Consider the following 20,708-nt stretch of genomic DNA (forward strand, 5'->3'; position numbering starts at 1 on the left):
TCTCTCTCTCTCTATCATCGATACAGCAGTGTAAGTTGTGTGTGATGCATGCATCTATCACTTCACTAGCTGTGGAGACTTGTACTCGCTATTGCTAATTCTGTGCTATGCAAAGGAAGCCAAGAGCATTCTAAGGCAAGGTAACTTCCATTCACTAAGTGTAAGTAGTTCTAAGAATGTTCTGGACTGCTGTCAGCATGGGTAAATTAACACAGCCGCTTCCCAACTGTATTGATGAATACACTTTATCACAGATCATTTTTAGTCAAAGTGATTGTATACTGGTGTATTCTAAGTTGTTCAGCAGTCACATTGCTCAAAACTGAAAAAAATGTTTGCATTCTGGTTCAGGATGACAACACTTGTGAATGCAAACTAATATCGCATATAATCCCAGTTGTGTGCAGAGCTACATCAGCAAACGGTCTGCTCCCATCATGTTGAAATAGTTTGGTTTTGAGGATTGCAATTTCAAGGTGTGTTTCAGCTCATATAGGTGCTAATGCCAAAACAGGCCATGTAAGGCAGCTGTATGGTACACTGGTTAGGTGGGCTCAGTTCTCTTTTGGACTGTTGTAGGGTTGCCAACTGTCACGAATTTAACGGGACTGTCCCGAATGTTTAGTGAATGTAGCGGTTCCTAACTTGACCCAGCCAGGATGGCCAAATGTCCTGCCTTTTCCTTTGTTTTTCTACCATGTAACAACATATAGACCAGATTTTTTTTTCTAATGCTTGAAAACTCGTTTGCAGATTCTTCTTTTTTTATGTGTTCTGTTCCATTGTCATAAGCATAAAGGTGGTATTGTTTCTGTAGGGGTTCTAGTTCCATTGTAGGCTTTAACTGTTCACAGTACTTCCTTTCGAATTAGTAGCCATGTTATTCAGGTAACCATACTGTGCCATTCTTGCTGTAAATCGCAGCATGGTAGGAATGAAAAGAATTGTTAAACATTGTTGCACCTCCAGACTGCCGGCTTCTGGCACTGGCGGGGAAGGTTGTCACCAGGAAGTGCAGGAAGTGTACTATTTGTGTTTCTGTCAGTGCCAGTCACTCTAACTGCCATCATTCTGTGAGGTTTCCATCACATTTTCTCGTGCCTACAGCCACAGATAATCTGCTGCCAAAAATAGAAGACTATCTTCGTAAGAAATGCACCCATAATACTTTATGACTGTATCCATCTCACTGAAACTGCATCAGCTTGCCTGAACTTCCAGCTCTTCTGTGTATATAGTCAACTGCAATACTTTATGGACCATGGGATCTGGGCAGTTTGTGACTGTAGCCAGTTAAACTACCCAGAACTATGTTGTTTGCATATGCCAGCACAGCCTGGAAACGCAAATAGTACCAGGCTGCATTCTGAGCCTGCAGAGATATACAACTTTTTTTTCAAATCCCATGGTTTTTAAAGTTTTGTGGTTTATGGTACTTAATTCTCGCATGCTTACTTCTCTTTCCGATATAAAGAGTAATTGCAGTACAGGGCATGAAGCTGAATACCCTTGTTAAGAATTTTGCACATTTAATGGCAAATTAAATAACAGGTTAATTGCTGGTAATTCTTGCCGAAGAGTACACGTAAGGGAGGATGCTACACTTGAAAGCCAATTATTTTATTTATGAATAGATATTAACCAAATTTGCACACATAGTGTATTTTGATGTGCTGGTTCCAGAAATGTAATTATTTCTCTCCTAGGAGAGCCAGTTCCTGGTATACCTTAGAAACTGGGTTCTCTTGTATGGAGAAGAATTAGGCATCAAGGAAAAAAAAAACACAATGGTTAGGATATAGAAATAATCTAGAATGTCTAAGGTGTGTGCTAGGTATAAACCAATGTCTGAGACCAATTTGAACTAAAGTTAGAGCCCACCAAAGCTGCCTTAAAGAAATGCCATCTTGACATGTGAAACATGACTCATTAAAAAAAAAAACCTGAAAGAAGTATTACACTAAATTTGGACTTACCACACACTCCATGAATTTATTTTTTAGGTAAAAAATTATTATTATGATAGCTAAAATAGAACAGGAGTTATTGTCTCTCCAAAATTGCAAGTTTGTCAAAATTGTTGTTTTGATAAATCAAGGAAAAACATTCCAAAGCATCTTTATTGGTACAAAATGTTTAAAATCTCATGGAAGTGAAGGATTTCAAAAGCACAAAAATGACAGAACTTAAAATACGGTTTTGGGGGTTTTGGGGCATATTTCCGGCTTTTAACTACAGTGTTCTCGGAATATAACCACTGTAAATTCTTTACCAGGCACACCAGGCGAACTGTCAGCAAACTGTCAGTTTTCGCTCATGTTTGCTTGAGGTGCCCTTAAAATGTGTGAAAGGCATGCAAGAGATAGGAGATCTGGTACTGTTATCTGAAGAGGCCCTTGGAAGCTGTAGAAGCAGTGTGTAATCTTGAGACAGACACAGATAGGCAAGGTTTTTAAAGAAAAATAATTCTGCTGTTAACTGGCATGTATGCTTAGGCAGAGAGAATGAGCAAAGAACAGAGGCATATGGTAAGTACTATCTAGGTCTGTTATATGTCACTAGTTATCTATATCTGTTGTTTTGTAGGACCAGCTGTTTTCTTATTTGTCAAGGTTATGCTTTCTAATCTTGTTCTTTTTTTTGCCTGAGCCATATTATTGATTGATTGCTTTCAGGGGTAATATTTTTTAACATTGGGCATGGTGGCTCACTGGATATATAGAATTATTTAGCAAGATGCATTTGGTTGATGCACATGTGACATTAAAGTGAAACTGATACTCTAAAGGGCGTCATTTCTTTTGTCATATCTGCTTCCACTGGCTTTGCCAATCATATAGTACACTGAAAGTGATAGCCATGGTAAGCCTGCTGTGATGACTCAGTGGCTTGGGCATTCTGATAAACATGAGGTCATGGGTTTGATTACCAGCTGTAGTGGCAGCATTCCGATAAGGTGGAATGAAAAAAAAAAAAGCGCTCAACTATCATGTTCTTCAGCTCTTTGGTGCACCTTAAAGAACCCCAGATGGTTAAAAAACCACTGAGCTTTCTACTGTGATGCTTATCATAGACTGTGGGCTTCTTTGGAACCTTAAACCCCACAATTTTGATTTAACCTCTGGTGAAAGTGACACCAAAGTGATTAATCTAGAGTACAGCCTTTGATGTTGTTGGCCTGGTACTATGTTTCTTTACCTTGGGCATAATTTGTGAATTTGCTCACCTGCTTGTTACTTCGCCTTCCTTTAGCTTTGTGTTCTCAAATCAAGGGACCTCATTTTGAATGTCTCATCTCCACTTCCTTTGTGTATTGCTCCAGTACTGTTTGTCACAGCATGCTCTGGCTTCTTCAACACTGACTTCATTGTGTGAAGCTTTTCTACAGAGCATACCATCGTCAGCCGGGGCATTCTGCAAACTTACTCATTTGAAGAATGTGTTTATTATGATGTTAGCTGTATATTCAGATTTCTAGGGAAGATCATTCCCTCATCATTCCCAGAACATCATGTGTTCTCGGGAAAGCATGATCATTCACGCACACATGGCACGTAGAACCCCATAATTTTTTTTTTTGAACATTCATGCAACAGGAGGGAGATCATTTTATGATGGGTAACATTACCACCTGAGTAACAAATAAATCCTATCTAGTTGACATTGCTAAATATATGCTTCTGTTCATGGTTAGCACAGCTTGTCCAAAGAAATAAGTGAATATGGCTTTAGCATTAAGGGCACAACCATAAGTGCTGTGGGCGAAGTCTGTCGGAATTCTGACTGACTGTCTGACTTTGCGGCCAACTGGGGGGGTGGCTCTGGTGTCACTCATTTGACTGGCTGCTTCGCTCAGCTCATCAGCTCTGCTCTTCTAAAAAACACGATGTGGCTTTCGGAAGTTGGTCCTGTGCTAACAGTGAAGCCTGTCAGAGTGAAATCTTGGGATGCTGCTTTTCCAACATTCTTTTGCAGTGTCTCCAGCGCAAGGAGATGGTACGAGAGCTGCGCAACCGCCTGCACGGTTGTCCCAGCGTGAACCGCACAGCGGCCGAGTGGCGCTGCCTTCTTGATGCTCTGCTGAGCAACCTTGTGCACTGGACACGAGTGCCCACTCTTTCGAGCCGCCCGAAGGTGAGTCTGTGAATATTGCACTACTCATTGCTTTATTGCATTGTCCCTGTCTGCCCCTATTGCCGACGCACTGAGCCAGAGACGGCCATTTGAGTAGCTTAGTAACTGGGCTGCTGAGCAAGTCATTAGCTTGATTCCCAGCCTCTGTGGTTGCGTTTGAATTGGGTGGATTGCAAAGACATTTGTTGTAGATTCCATTACGTATTAAGGAACTCTAAATGATCAAAGGTAACTTCAAGCCCTCCTACAATGGCATTCTTTAAAGCCCAGGGAGTACTTGGATGTTAAGTTCAATCAGTCCATAAATAAATCGGCTCTCATCTAAACTTTTGCACTTGAGAAGCAATAGCTGCACATGCTCTCTGCCAAGGTTATGCAGTTAGGGTTGAGAGCTTGCATACCTACATCACCTTCTCAGTGCCATGTTTCACATCATTCATTTGCCAAGTCTGCAGAGCATATCACTGAGGGTCAGAATTAAGTTAGCTTTTCCTTTACTTGAATGTGTTATGCATGTCGTGAGAGATTACACCAAAACTCTAACTTACCTTGCTGATAAGATCAGCTTAGCTTGTTTAAAGATGTGTCCTGCAGGGAGCTGCTGTCAGGCTCAACTCCGGGCTTTATTTCTAGTGATACAAAAAAAAAAAAGGTAGTCTGAGGGGCTTGATTTCTTTAATAGCTACAGTTTTATGAAGAAAAGTGATATTGAAATGGTAGGATGGCTGCGCAATCTTAATTGGTAAAGCACTGAACAAGTAATGCAGATTTAAGTTTGGCCTCCACCTGTGGCATGTTGCCATTTCATTCATTTTCCTTCCCTTTTTCTTTCTTATGTCTGCATTTCGTGTAAAACATAAGTCGATTTTCCTGTACTTTCTCGTTTTTTTATTGCCCCTTTTCTTCATACAGTTGTTTCTAGTGATAGTTATGAGGTGTTGCACTATGGCGGAAGTTCAAGAGGATGCAGTCACTTCTTGCGTTGGTGGGAGCATGTATTTCAAACCACTTTTGCATTTGTTGACTATAATTGCAGGTTGGCATGAGAGGTTGCATGCAGGGTGGTATTGGTGTGCTTGTAGTCACTTGACAGTGTTTGTGGTGAAACTGGCATTTGGTGATGGATTGTTCATCGTTTCGTTAACATAAAGTTTCATTTTCTTGTGCCACCACCAGTGCAGTGAGCTTTCAGACCTAAAAATGAGTCATTCTTGCTCCCAAGGTGGACAGCAGCCTAGTCTCACGTGCAGCCCTACTTCGAAAGGAGCCCAACTCGGCTTCCCTTGTGCCGGCAGTGGACGATGAGCTTGGCTATGAAGCTGACTCTGAATCAAGTCCCGATGACTATGCAGCTTCAGAAGGGATGCTGTCTGTTTCACGAGAAGGTGGTGAGCATAAGAAGCATGCAAATATGTGCTCAGTGTGTTGTGCTGACATTTATTACGTGTTTGTATGCTTATTTATATACTTATTTATTTTTAGATACTGCAACCCTTTAGCAACGTTAGCGGAGGAGTGGCTTCATAGCAAAACTGAACATGTAAGAAAGCAGTGCTGTTCAAGGCACAAATAAAGAAAGACAAATAAACGAACTGTCATAAAAAATAAACAAGCAAGAAAAGTATGTAGTTCAATGTGCAAATGAAAGAGAACGTTCTAAGACATTTGAAAATTTTTGTATAGGTAATGACTGAATGTTGCCAGGTATTAAATTGCATAGTGCTATGGTAAGGAGAAAATAAAGCTGTAATTAGAAAAGTCAGCCCGAGAATGAAAGGCAGATATGTTTAGGTCATGAGTGTTTTTGATGGATGATAATTTAATATTTGTTAAGTAGTTGTTTCGGAAGTCTTACCAGGATGAGTCGAAGAGAGAGTGCAGAAGTTTGAGGCACATTAGCGTCACACGGTTTAGAAAGACGAGCGACACCAAGGATTGCTAGATGAGAAGATGGTGAAAAGTGCCTATTGTAATGTCGGTAAGTGAAGTTAATGGGCTTTTTCTAAATTGATTATATTCTGTTAACAAACTTGTAAAGACTCCAAACGCTGGCACCATACCTAGGGATTGGTCTTACAAGGGTTTTGTATGTTAGGAATTTTGTTTGTTAGTAATGTTGCAGATGCCTGTACAGGGGACATGTCGGTGATGTGCTACGAAGAAGTGTGCTCCCTCGTGCTGGACCTGGTGTGCCGTCTCTGCCCGACCCGTGCAGAAGTGGCGTTGCATGCCATCCAAAGGCTGACCACCCTCTGCTCCCAACATCCAATGCTCCTGACGCTCTTTGTCAAGCAGGTACATTTTGCTCCTGAAATTTTGTGTGATATGCTGTGTAAAGTATAGCTTTCACATCAAGTTAGGTGTGTGCAAATGTTAAAAATTTCAAAAGGCAAATCAGACGTCCTGTTCGGTTTGGTTATCAGATCAGTTAGCTGCTGCTTGATTGGGCTTTAAATGAATAGTGATGCTTGATACCTGTATAATATTTTTTCAAATCTTCCACACACGTGTGGGGATGACTGACAAGTGAATTTCAAACAAATAGGTGTTATCTCTCTTCTGAATTCTTTAGCCAAAAGCATAAAGCCAGCCAGTGTAAATATCAAACTGTTCAAATGTCTTCCATCGTATTTCAAGCTAGCCAGGAATTATTCAAAAAAGAAAATTCAATTCGTTAGTCATCATTGTTTGCATTTGAGTCAGTGCTGTCAATCTTCAGTTTATATTTGATTCAGCTTCAAAAGCAATTTTTTTGTGTTTGAAGGGTAACATGTAAACCTATGCTGGACAAAAGAATGACACAGAACAGGACACTGCGCTTAGTTTAGTCATTACTTCATTCATCCTGTGCAGATTCTCACGCTTTGTTTTCATGATGAGTGCATAAGAATGTGGACAAAGTTTCACTTCTTTTGCATTGTTAATGGGTGTTTTCTCTAGGGCGCTGTGGGGAAGCTCTGCCATGGCCTTGGCTGCCTTCTGCACCTGCCTGACCAGCCTGACCTGGTGGAGCATCATACCCTAGGTAGCATTTTATAGCATATTGTTATTTTGTTGCAACATGAAGTGCGTATTGTAAACGTTGGAGGTTTATGGGGCACAGTACCTATGAAGAAGCTTGTGGTTGCCAGTTCTTCAAGTAGTGCTGGTGACAAAAATGGAAAAGAACCTTCATGTGTGCAGGCATTATGGCCACATGTAAACACTAAGAAACTTATAAATCCACAAAGTTGGCTTAGCTGGAATTTTCTTGGTAGAAAAAAACAACAAATGAGCACAAAATTTAAACGGTGGCAAACTGGGAAGCTGGGAGGAATGCTCCTGTCTAAAGTGGGTTTGACTTGTGTGGGTTTGTGCCTAGGATATGATCTGGCTAGGAGCTTAACGAATGTCTTAAGTATGCCCTTTTGATGTAATTGTTGGGGCTTGGTTTATGTTAAGTAATAGAAGCACTGAGGCTTCAGCCCTTCAGATGAGTGTGGAGATTGAATATGACGGAAGATAGTCCTAGAGTGCAAATAATTGTGAGCTATCTGTTATGTATGATTGACTCTGGGAACATTGGCACGTGCTGAGACCTTGGGGTTCTTTTAATGCAAATAGCATTCTCTGTGAACTTCCCCCAGAATGCAGTCTGTATGCACATATGTGTGTACATATGTATGCGCCTAACCTCTTTCACTTCAACTTGGGTCACTGGGTAGAACATGGTCAAATGGCTATAGCATCAGGCTGATGCGCTGAGGGAACCACACTCAAAACAAACCGTCAGACCAACTCGTGTCCCTGGATATGTGTCACTGGGTGTGCGCTGTTTTTCAGAATAATCATATAAAACATATTGACGCATGTACTTGTTTATCTTTATCGGGCGACCACGTTTCACCGCCCAACAAAGGTTATCGCAGAGCGAAGGATGCGCCCGCACGTATCGGAAGTTTCTGGAATGTCGTCGATGGTTCCATTCGCAGTCTGTCACTGAACCTTGTGTAATCTGATTACGGGTATGCGTGACGCGAATAGTGTAGAACTTTGTGGTAGATACGCGGGTCCCAGCGATTACTCTGGAACATCCGACCACTGATGTATAAAAGCCGACACGCTTGACCCGCTGATGAGATTTTCGCCGATCGCCGACTGTGTTTGCCGCTATCGTTGTGCTTTAAATGTAGCCTGTATTTGTGGGCACAGGTTCGCCCAATAAAAGTTAGTTTTGTCTTTCATAGTATTCCTACTGTGTTCTTTAACGTCACTACCACGTGACAATATCATCAACAATTACGCGTCCATCATAACAATAGATTGGTAACCGCATTAAAGTCGCCAATCATCTCTGAAACATGGATGTGCGGCCAATTTCTTTGTTCACGCTTTCCTCACCTCATTAAACCTTTAATGCCATGATAAATTCAAAAAAAGAAAAAGAAAATTAGAAGTGTGTAATTTTTTTAGACCTGCATATCGTCGACCATTTCTTTTTTCGAAAAAAATATGATATCAGGAACGCCTATTGCATTTTTATTGGTATTGCTGAAAAAAAAAAAAAAAGACATAGCTGGAGTCATTCTGTACTATTTATTTGTCAAAATTACAAGAAACTGAACATGCTATACACATGTGCAAAAATTGTGAATAGTTCACGACTAATTAACTCGTCATTGGCACCAGAGGATGCTCGTTGTGATGACGAGTTCTCTTGTCACTGGCAGTTGAGGGGTTCATTCTTTGTTCGTAAATGCAGACATTGAATGCAGAAAATGCCATTGCCTCAAAGGAGCACATTGTGCAAGGGCAGATCCAACGAATGTCAAGGGATCTTCACTGGACATTCATTTTGTCAGCATGCAATTTTTCTCGCACCAAGGCCAAGGGATGTGTCAAATACCAAGACCAACTCGTGTAACAGTGCATGCTTAAAAGGGGAGGGGGGCTGGAAATACCCAGGAATCCACTGTAGACATTGTGTGTTTTTTGTTATGTTTGAGCTTGTTTCCCTCGTTAAAGTGTACTGAGGGGCAGGAATACAATGGTGTGAATTAGAGAGCAAGCAGGGGTATTCAATATTTTAGTTGACATTAAGAGAAATAAATGAAGCTGGGCAGGCCATGGAATAGCATAGAGCAGATAACCAGTGGACCATTTAGAGTTACAGAATGGGTGCCAAGGGAAGGGAAGTGCAGTCAAAGATGGTAGAGAACTAGGCAGTCTGGTGAAGTGAGGAAATTTTCAGGCATATGTTGGGTTCAGCTGGTGCAAGACAGGAGGTAATATTGGAGATTGTAGTCCTGCAATCCCGCAGTTGACATAAAAAAATGTGCGCAGCTTGCACTAGTGGTGCAAGGCTGGAGTCAACAGCGGAGCTTTGTTTGTAGGTTTTGCGAGGTTATGCCAGGTTTTGGTAAGTTGTTGGTAGGCTTGGCTAAGCCATTTCTAGGTTTTGCAACGTTATGGTAGGCTTGGCTGAGTTTCTAGGTTTTGAGAGGTTATGCTAGGTTTTGCTAAGTTGTTGTCTCGGCGGGCTTGACGCTGGAAGTTTTTGAGCAGTCTTAGGCTGGAATCGCTTTCTTGGCAATGTCGAGCATTTAGGCGCTGACTCTCGCATTCCCTGAACTGAAACTCGGGAACCTCGACTCTTCTCAGCCACAGCTTCGGCGCGGTGTTCCGGATCAGCTCGAAGGCGACGCATCGCTTCTCACTTGGCAGTACAGCACTCTTCCTGGTAAGCCGCTTCTTCTTTGGGCGTCCGGACTTTCTTCGGTCTTCCCATGGCAGCAGCACGTACGCACTGAGTAGAGGAGGCGAGAGGTGTGTCGCCGTGCCAGCTGTTTGAAGCTTTTACTTGCCTATGACATCACAACTCCGCCCTACGCGCGTGGGATGCGAGAAGGTTACGTGGCTCGGTGCTCTTGCAGATGGTTGCTAGGCAATGCCAGGTGGCACACAGCTGGGCTGAGTTTTCTGGTAATGCACCACGACGGAACTAAAAGTTTAAACAGCTCCGCTGTTAAAAGCTGCTGCAGCAGCTGCTGCTGCTGCTGCTGCTGATGATGATGATGATGAATTACCCTTGTGCAGTTAGCAGTGGGTTACTCAGTAATAATGCTGACCAGAACTATGCCATGTTGTGCAGAGCTGCAGGAGAGCCTGGTGTCCTTGTTGGTGCTCTTCTGTCGGCGCAGCCTCAGTGCCCAGGACCTCGTGGCTTACATGGGTCTGCTCAAAGGAACTCAATCAGCTTTTGTGAGTGTGCATTCCTTTGTGGGAGCAGTCTTGAAAAATGTAGAGGGCTCCCAAAGAATGTTCTAGGGAACCCAAAGGTTTTGTGTGCAGCATCTTTTAGATTCCATTAGCTCCTAAATCTATGCATTTGCAACTCTTCTGCTCCCAATTGTCTTTCACCATGGTAGCTGTTGCATTTGACGGAACAGTGAATGTAGTGCTTCTGCCTGCCAGAGCATACAGTCTTCCTCAAAAGCTTTGAAACCACTTTGTGAGTGACAGGGTCTGCTTTTGGGCACTGTTGTAGGTATCCTATAAAATGCCTGGCATGCTTAAGCTTAGGGAAGTCTGGAGCACTGTCCCTGTAAGTCTCTGGATGTTTGGAAACATATCATCGGGCTCCAGTGTGTGGCCTGATGACATGTTGAGCAGTGCATGCAGTAGCTTAGAAACCTTTTGAGTCTATACACCTGTAAACAGCTGCTTGTAACATTCGGAAGTTGTCTAAATAATTGATGATCATTCTATGTGCTACCATCCAGGGCCCCATACTGAAAGGCCTTCTGGCCCTTGCCAGCTGTGGAGACCGTGGGCCGCAGTGCTGGCTGCAGTTCCCGCCACTGGCAGCAGATGACGATGAGGTCACGCTCTTGCCCACACCACAGCAGGTGCCCGACAGCTCAGCTCGCATTTTATGTTTCTAGCTTTTCACTTTGCAGAAGGAATTTCTCATCCGTTTTGCATCTGCAGAATGAAGAAGAAAGAGGCAGGCAGTTGGCCGATCTTCCTCATGGAGGGGCATCTAACCAGGCTGTGTTGGTGCTGCCACTGGAAGATCATGGCGGCTGGTGTCCTCGCCAAGAAGGCTTCTCTCTGGCCTTCTGGCTTGCCCTACGCTGGAGCTCGGTCCTCGGTCAGCATTTGGAGTCTTTGATATAAGTGCACAGTTTACAGTACAAGTAAGCATAGCTGTTGCTGGACCTCTGAGGCAGTTTGCAAAATATGACCGTCTACCTTTTCTTCCATCTGACTCTAGTGAATTTGGTGGACACTGCGATATGAAAAACAGCAGTCTGCTGGCATTGCAAAAAAAAAAAAATGACATACTCAGCAGCAGGTACTCTTTAAAGGGAACTCTGGTTAGCTGAATTCTCTGATTAGGTGAACATTTCAAATGTCATATTGTTTAAATTGAATAGATTCTGTGCTCGTTAGTTATGTTGAACTTCTTGTAGGAACAGATAAATTCAAGATCTCATGTCCTTGCTGAATTGTAATATGGTAGTGTCTACATACGTTCTTAATGCTACGATTCTAGCAAGGATGCCAGTATCTAAGATAGCATAGCACAACGAGCTTCCTAAAGGATGATCACAGGTGCAGCGTTGAGTGGTAGAACCTGATGCATTAAAAATAGATCTGATGGCCTGTGAGTGACCAATACCTTGCCTGGAACTTTGGAAGGACTTACTGCATGTAGGACAGATGACCAGCAGCCTCTTGAATTAATTAGATAGCAAAGATGGCAAATTAAATAGCAAAGGAAACAATTTGTGGGTGGTTATCGTGATGAGATGAGCAAATTTGCCGGTACAGGTTAGATGCAGCTGACGTGACACACTGACAATGTGAGAATGTTATAAGAGGACGGACATGTTCTGGCAGTGAAACGTAATGTGGCTGGTGACTAGATGAGACAGGTCATTGATGGCATTGCCTTTTCTTTCTCAGGCCACGAAGGCAGCTCCCGACTGCACCTGGTTTCCCTGGGCTGCGGCCCATTCCTGTGCGAGCTATGGGCTGAGGACGTGGAGAAGGGCACAGTGTCCTTGTGGCTGACGCAGGATGGCACCAGTGTGGCAGAGAGTGCCGCCTGCAACGCCGCATCCCAGTGCAGCTTTGAGAGGGTGCTGGCGGGCCATGGTTGGCACCACTTGGCTCTCACCTACCACGAGCACATGTCGCAAAGCACCAGTGAAACAGGCTGTTATGCTTTGGTTAGTACTTCAATGCATTGTAAGAGTCTGTAATCAAAAGGTGACAATTTCATGTGACACTGCCTGTTCTGACTGTGTATGTGGTGAGTAACTCTTCTGCTGCCTTGGGCTCCCTTGTACTCACGTGAACTTGCAGGATTACTTGTAGTGTGATTTCCTTGCAGAAGCTTCAGTGTCCTTCTCATGATACAGTAGAACTTGGTTGTTGATTGCTGTAATAGTTCTGTAATGGACACAACATTACAGGATGGTACCAAGAGCTGCTGTTATCAGCTTCGTCTCCACTGCTTACCTGCTGTGATAGCCCAGTAGCTATGGCATTGGGGTGCTGAGTTCTCGAGGTCATGGGTTAGACCCCAGCCATGGCAGCTGCGTTTTGATGAAGGCAAAATGCAGAAGCACTTGTGTACTTGACTTTAGGTGCACATTGAAGAAGCCCAGGTGGGCAAAATTTATCCAGGAGTCCCCTAATACGGTGTGCCTTATAATAAAATCATGATTATGGCACACACACACAAAAAAAGTATATTTCAGCATTTTGCAAACAGTTGTTTGTACACATAAAACTGAAGCTCACCATTGCCTTACTTGCAGAAAAAGAATGCAGGTCACCCGGTGTTCATGTGCTACTAGTTGCACCACTACTGAAGTGTCTAGGCCTATGCTGCCTATGTCCGATATGCTTCGTCATATTGTTACTATTGTGCTTTAAATTTGGTGCAGGTGACATTAACAGTCGACGGTCGTCACAGTCGTTCCTGGCATCTGCCCCTGGAAGGACAGGGTGGTGACAGTTGCTTGCACCAGCCAGGACCAATGCTTCTGATTGGCCAAAGTGCAGGCACCGGCACGTCGGTGGCTCTGGTCGGTGGTGGTGTGTCGTGGAGCCTTGGAAACCTGCTCCTCTTCCGAGGTGTGTTGCTCTTGCCTCTTACTGGCCTAGCTTCAAAGGGAAGATAAAACAAATGCTGACAGGACATTTTCGACTTGCCATATTTTGTATTAAAATAAGATCGAAACTCGCTAAACAGAAAAAATGCTGGTAAGTGCCAGAGTGCCCTAATAAATTTACAATAGCAGAAGCGTACGTTTAGGGCTGGTTGGTTAGTGACTTAAGCAGAAACAGCGCAAAGGAAAACGATGTAAGACAGTGACAGACAATGACGCTAACAACTAAATGTTTATTCTTTCAAGCAGCACATACAGTTAAGCATCATATAATGAACTGCAATATAACAAAACTCTCGATATAATGAAATACTTCTTATAACTGCTTGTCCATAGTACACCATGTATTTTTAACGTTTTTTTTAATATAACAAAGTATGTTTATACATGATTTAGTATAAAAAAATTTAGTTGCTGCGGCAAAGGAGAATACTGAGGCAATAAATGGAAGCTGCTGTGGTCACGGGTGGTCAGATGGTTGAATTACAAGTGGCTGTTGGCTGATGCGCCTTTTGTATTGCGCCACACGACAGAGACCGGTTGCTCAAGCATAGCAGCGAGACACTCTTGCACCCTGTTCCTAAAGGTCTATGTGGGATACGATCCTGTGGCACCTCGCGTGTTGTGGGTGCGACGGTGACCCGAAAAGAATGGTGGTTTGATGCAAACCGTCATCTCATGCGAATGGATGGGTGGGTGAGTGCACTGTAGCGTGATTCAAATGTGTGGTAAGGTGACAAGGGGCCGAGGCACGTGAGCACGAGCAGCTGAGTGCGTACACAGTCCGGAGACTTGATGTTGAAGGCAGCTTGCAGTGGGTGCAAGACCTAGGCGAGTTGAAGATGGCTGTGGCTTCTTGTTTATTGTCTTCCCATGTGTTTAGCACTGGAGGTTGTGTAATTTCGTATGTCAAAGATGCGTTAAAGCGAGAGGCAGTTCGCTCCTCTCTGTCTGCACTCTTCGTTATACCATCGTCCCACTGCGAGTGACAGTACCAGTCGCAGTGGCGGAGTAGACGCAAAAGCTTTGCAGGCTTCTCTTCGTGTTGCTGATGTGAAGATATCATCGACAGGGCATGAAGCCCTATGTTTGGTTGCAGAGCCTTATATTAACGAAAAATGTTTTTCTCATTGATATTTGTTTTTTCCAATTACCCCATAATTGGGAAAATTTCATGGTCCCTTCTGTGTGATAAAAATCTGTTGGCGACTGTACTTATATTGCATAAAAATTTTTATTTCAATGTAACAAAATTTTGATACGTGTAAATTGCTCATTTTACCTACTTTGTTATATTGATGCTTAACTGTGTAGGATCTTCTGTCTTTTTGTTTTTCTTGCAAAGTGGTGCGCCATATGTGCTGCTTTTATTATGAAAGCTCATTCTTTAAAAAATTCCCTTCGTGAATGTAAATTCTGGACGTCTCGCATTTTTCTGATTGCGAAAAGGGGGGGCGGGCATGGTACATATTTTTCTTCTGTAAATTGGGGGCATGTTACGTTCGGGTGCACATTTATTTAAACCTGTGGCAATTGGGGGCAAGTTCCTATAGGGAAAATACCAATAAGTGTTCCACGACCTTCCTGCTTGCTAATGGCATCCTCAGCAAACTGCACTGGTGGGCACTGGTGTGCCCTGATCCATGGTTTCTTCCTTGCACCAGAGTGCCCCAGTGCGCACCTGTGTGGTTTGTTGAGGATGATTTAAGTGACATCCCTTTACATGTTAGAAGTGTGTACTAGTAGTTTTTGCAACATTGAAGATATGTGTCATTACTCCTTTAGCGTAATTAGATAGCTAGATTGTGTTTATAAATTACTAAATAGACTCACTTTCACTGACAGTAGAAGTGTGTGCCATGAAGTGATAGAAAAGTGAAAGACTGGGAGCAACGCTACTTTGAAATTTCTGCATTAGCTTCCCACAGTGTCAAAATTGCTGCCATGCCATCTCCTTGCTGGTCATTTGTTTATTTGTATCTGTTGTGCTGCACTCAAAATTGAGAAGAAACCAGCTTGTAAGGTTTTGTAGACTTTTCCTGCACAAGGGAGCCTAAAATACACATATATACAGTCGACTCTTGTTACAACGGACCCTGATAATCTGACAAAAAAGGTCCGTTTTATCCGAAGTCTGTAATATCCAAGGCGCCTCACTTCTGAAACTTTCATCGCAATGTCCAACAACATTACTGCAAAGATTGATTGACGAACGTCTGAAGTAAAAAACAAAGAAAGAAAAAACAAACAAAAAGTTTCGTCTGAAAGGTGAAGCATTGATTATGACAGCAAATTAAGCAAGATAAGCATGGCAGCAGCAGCAGCGAGTGAATTGACCTTCATGCTGTCTCTCGTTTCAACGCTAACTAAATGTCGAAAGCACAGTGCATAGGAAGCTACCAGCACTGGGTGCACTTTGCCCACATTGCAGATCGCTTTCAAGGTATGGTGCCCACGCGACCGCACCATTAACAGCAGCCATCGGAGTAGAACCCCACTTCTCTTTTGCTCATCTCCCCGCCGCACCTCGTGCACGAAAGACTCCGCGCTTCCGCCCCGCTTTCCTCCCTCCCTTGCGCACAAGATATTCAGCCACAATCGTCGGCTGACGCTCGCAAGTCGGTAGCCAGCCTGTGTCGACACAGCAAAAGTCCGTTTTATGTGCCCGATTTCAAAAAAAATTACCGCTAATTTCATCAGCTGTAGCGGATAATCCATTGTAGCGTGGTCCGTTAAAAGCAAACTTTGTTGCATTAATAAAGTAGGTAGAACAAACTAAGGCTGAAATATGGTTTGTTATATCCAAAAGTCTGTTGTATGTCTGTCTGTTGTAATGAGCGTAGACTGTATATCGAAATCCACGGCCCTACACTGACATCATTGGCACCGTGGTTTAGGTGTGAAATTCAAAGAAGGATGTTTGGTTTTAATTATCTGGTAATGACCCGTCTATTTTTCTCAAACAAACAGAGATATAAGGAGAACATACCTGCCTAGCCTGTTATAGTTGAATCTCGTCGCATCTGACATGAAAATTAAAATAAATTCGGAGGTTTGATGTGCCAAAACCACTATTTAATTATGAGGCACTGACATGAAAATACCTTCCCTATATATAGTCTCTATTACAATCATAAGTTCTGATATAAGCAACAACAACAAAAAAAAGAACACTGACAATTACAATACTCCCTAATGTGCAATTTGAGTATGGCTCTATACGTGTTTTCATTTTGCAATATATCGGCTGGCACGGAAAATCTGCCTTGTGTAGCACATTGCAAACGGAGCGAAGTGTGGCGTGACTGCCTCACTAATCTGAAGATTGCAAGAGGCAGTGCGTGGGTGACCAATGGGCTCCATTCACAGCAGCCGCCGCAGACAGACCTCCTCTCATGCAGCGCTTTGTTTCCGTATGTGTTATTGGTGGTGCCATTGGTGAACAGACAGTGCACGCTACTCTGGCGCCATCTCATAGCCATCATCGCCGCAGAGACAGTCCTATGCGGTACTGCATTTTTCTTCCCATGCTTTCACTATACCCTTCTCCTTTGCTTTTCTCTGCTGCACTCTGCGTTTGCTATTTCATCCTTCGCTGTGCTCGTTATGAGGGATGCCAACACTTGCCGCAGGAATGGGCATGTAAGAGCTGCACTCTAAAATTAATTCATGACGGGGTCTGTGTGAAAGAAACACAAATGTAATGTACCCAACAGGCAAGCAAAAGCTCTGTCAATTTGATGGTTTGTTCGTGGCTTACTAAACCAATATGCAGTATGTAAACAACGCTGAATTACCAATGCACTTTGCATCATGATTAGTACACAAATATGCGATTGTTGCATTCACATGGCATTGATGCATTGGCTTGCCGGGTGCAGGCCAGCCAAGTCAAGCCGTTGGCCAAAGTGTGCATGCATGTCCAAAACGTATCATTTCAAGTTACTCTCTCTGACTGTTTGGCAGCTTTACTACCAGAGTGCATACTTTGTGCTCCGAGCGAACAAATGATCGCTTTGTTCTAACTGATATTGTCTCTTATCTACGACTTTCATTCTCGTCATCGCAGTAGAATGGTAATTAAGATAATGATCAACAAAATTTTATAGTTACTTCATTACGTCCGTGTTCATTATAATCAAGGTCTGACAATAGCAGTTCTCTTCATTGTCCCTGGCCTTTTTCATGTGTGGTGGCACTTTTTTGAAAAACTCCACTGGAATTTGTGCATTGTTGCTGCAGGCTCTTGCCTTGGATCAGCTGAGTGCCTAGCTCTCTACTCAAGAGGCGCTGATGCTGTTGTGCCCACCTCCTGCATCCTGAGTGAAGATGAAGAGTCGGCTAGAATCGACATCAGCCCCAGACTGGTGCGCAAGGGTTTCCTCAAGAAGAAGTGGCCGGGGCCCAGCCAGTTTCGTGAAGTGCTGGCTGCACTGGAGGTTCGTGACCATGGACTTATGTGGCTTTCCCTTGGCCCTTCTTACAAAATAATGTTGTAGAATTTGGTTGTGATTTGTAAGTGGTGTGTCCTATCGGTCGTAACAAATATTGTAGCCAATGATTTGGCTAAGTTTAGATTGCTTCTCGGAAAGTAAGTCATTGGACATGGCTTCTCATGCTCTGTCCAAATGCATCTTCTGGGATAGGAGAAGTATTCATTCATTTTATTTTATTCAATACTGCCGGCCGCCTTTTGGTAGCCAAAGCAGGAGTGGGTACATGATGTTTACATGTTAATGGTCCATCAAGAAAACAACAACAGTAACAACTACAACAGAGAACCACATAGGCACACCGTAATGTTACTGTGAAGCAACTCAGGAACAAACAAAACAAGATGCAAACGCGTTACAGTCAAATTCAAAAATAAAGCATCAAAATATACGAGTGAAAAACCGAGCACACAAAACATATTGGCTAGAAGTGATTGTGAAAAAAATGCATCAGGTGATGATAAGGTAGTCACATTGTAAGGTAACTTGTTCCAGTTGGCTATCATTCTTGGAAAGAAGGACAGCTTGTATGCGTTGGTTCTGCACTGAGGCATTATAATTGTTTTATCATGTTTATGCCGAGTCTGTCATGTTCCGTTGTACTGCATGTAAGTATGGAATTCTATTTTGGTATGATTATTAATGATTGCAAATAACATATTCAAACAATGCATTTTTTGATGAGATTCCAAGGTGGGAAACTGGAGCGGCTGAGAAGATCAGATATCGATACCTGTCTTACGCAGGCGTGGTGTATTAATCGTTGTTGAATCACTGTGAATCGCTATGAATGCTGTTATGCTGTCTGTCTACAGTAAAAAAACTGTACTCATTTCTTGTCCTGCAATTCTTCTGCATGTAGCTTGCTTATTGCTCAATCGCTATTACTTTTTTCGTCTGGCTTCCATTTGCTTTGAAATTATTGACAGGAAATGCCTACTTTCCTTCCTCTGTTTATTAGGATGAGATCATGGCGTGGTTTTCACCTCAAAGAAGTGACTCCTTTGTCAGTTATCCACACAGCTCACAGGCCTTTTCATCATTCCTGGCGGCATCCAAGTAAGTGTAAACCAGTAGTAAGCACCTTCTTCCAATGGTACATTGTGACTTTTGTTGCATGAGCTGCTTACAATGAATTAAACTAGATCAATAGGATAGTATGTAAGTGGCCGACAAGTGCTTTCTTGGAAGTTCACAATATTGGCTGTGTCATGCAAAATGTGCTGGTTCCTGTTGAATTACTGTTGCTAGGGGATACTTTGTTTGGTCAGTCTTTAATTAAGAGCATGTGCTTAGGAGAAATGCTGCATAGATGTACAGGGTACTTCCTTTTGCCATGGAACAGTGTGCAGGCATGTTTCTGTGACCGAGACTGTCATGGCAGCCAGAGCAAGGTGTTCCCCTTTACCCCCCGTATTCGGAAATGCAACTTAAGTTGAAGCCCATGCTTGACATGACCCTAAGTGACGCCTATCGTGAACGCGCCGAAGGAAACACAGTGAGCGTCTTTGGGCACGTTAACGCCAGGCGTCATCTAAATCAAGTCAAGCGTGGGCTTTGACTTAAGTTGCATTTCTGAATACGGGGGTAAGTGTTAGCACAAGTTGATCTCTCCCTAAATGTCGGCCATGGCAGCGCATCTGAAGCTAGTGTGATTCCTCATAAATGTAGTTTTCAAGAGTGTGGAAGTTACACCTTTTGCTCTGCAAAATTCACTTTCAGTGTTAACCACTGTGTAATTTTAGAGGTGAAATGGTGCATACCAGTAAAATTGTGGGCTATAGTGAGGTGAGCTATATATGGGAATATGCAGTACATAGATGTTGGATCTTGAGGACACCTTAACTTCAATATATTTTGTCGGGATTCTTTTAACTCAACTGTTGACATCACTCTTGCTTCATTGGGAAAAATGTTAGAAGTGGCTGATCCCAGGATCTTGCCAATACTTACGCTATTGCTGTTTATTTGTTACGGGCAGGACCATCTATAGTTGTCAGTAAAGGCAGCAGATGTCAGAGGAAATTTGACTAGCGATGAAATAAACTTTATTGCTTGTATGTAGCCACTATTTTGGTTACTATAATTATCATCTGTATTGGTTGTCAGGAAGCGCAAGCGAAGTGGAATTCCTCAGTCCAAGGCCGCACATCGGCTCTCGCCTGTCCAGCTGCAGTGGCAAAGGCAGCTCCATCATGCAGCGGCCAGCCTTGGAGGCCCCGGTCTGTTTCTGTTCCTTCTGGCTAGGGTATGCAATAACTGTCCAACAAGGCAGTTTCTCTCTTATTGTTTTCATTGCAACACCTAATGAAATCAAATCAAATTTCTATTTTCGACACCAAATGTAGGGGAACGCAGCCAAAAAGCACAATCAGCTTGATGAATGACTTTGCCCCGGAAACATAGCAAGTGGGGAATACAAATACAGTCGACTTCTGTTAATTCGACCCTGATGGGAACGATAAAATTGATCTAATTATCCGGCGGGTTGAATTAAACAAGATGCAGAAAAAGAAATTCACGCAGAAATTCCTCTGGAAGTTGTCTATGTATGCATAAGTATTGTGCCACTTGCTCATCTCCGCACAGCGCGGTGTCAGTATCAGTGTTATGAAACTTTGTCTGACCAGTATAAACCCTTATCAACCCTTATCGGTCGTTACCAACCTTATAGGACTAGATTCAACCAGTACCAACCTGTATCGGTTATCAACCTTATCAGACTCGATCCGAGCCTTATCAACCATTATCTGACTTTATGAACATTATCGGACATAATCCAACCCTCATGAACTCTCTTATTGGTCCTCATCAACCTTAATGGATTTGATCTGACCCTTAATGGTACTTACTAACCTTGTCAGAATTGCTTTGACCATTATAAGCCCTTATCCCTCTTTAGCACCCTATCGATCCA

At 43.0% G+C, this 20,708-nt stretch overlaps 1 protein-coding gene across 4 annotated transcripts in view; it reads left to right on the forward strand.

Annotated features, from left to right (window-relative positions):
- mv (lysosomal-trafficking regulator mauve) overlaps positions 1-20,708 on the forward strand; it is a 109,461-nt gene that overhangs the window by 10,206 nt on the left and 78,547 nt on the right. For all 4 annotated transcript variants that reach the window (XM_055078203.2, XM_055078202.2, XM_050192782.3 and 1 more), the window contains 12 exons: positions 3,976-4,134; positions 5,357-5,522; positions 6,269-6,429; positions 7,075-7,159; positions 10,265-10,374; positions 10,896-11,021; positions 11,104-11,266; positions 12,085-12,350; positions 13,074-13,263; positions 17,541-17,737; positions 18,753-18,850; positions 19,901-20,039. In XM_055078203.2, the coding sequence (XP_054934178.1) occupies positions 3,976-4,134; positions 5,357-5,522; positions 6,269-6,429; positions 7,075-7,159; positions 10,265-10,374; positions 10,896-11,021; positions 11,104-11,266; positions 12,085-12,350; positions 13,074-13,263; positions 17,541-17,737; positions 18,753-18,850; positions 19,901-20,039 (1,860 nt within the window). The remainder of the gene's footprint in view (positions 1-3,975; positions 4,135-5,356; positions 5,523-6,268; positions 6,430-7,074; positions 7,160-10,264; positions 10,375-10,895; positions 11,022-11,103; positions 11,267-12,084; positions 12,351-13,073; positions 13,264-17,540; positions 17,738-18,752; positions 18,851-19,900; positions 20,040-20,708) is intronic.

The sequence above is a fragment of the Dermacentor andersoni genome, chromosome 10, assembly GCF_023375885.2.
Source record: "Dermacentor andersoni chromosome 10, qqDerAnde1_hic_scaffold, whole genome shotgun sequence".
Lineage (NCBI taxonomy): Eukaryota > Metazoa > Arthropoda > Arachnida > Ixodida > Ixodidae > Dermacentor > Dermacentor andersoni.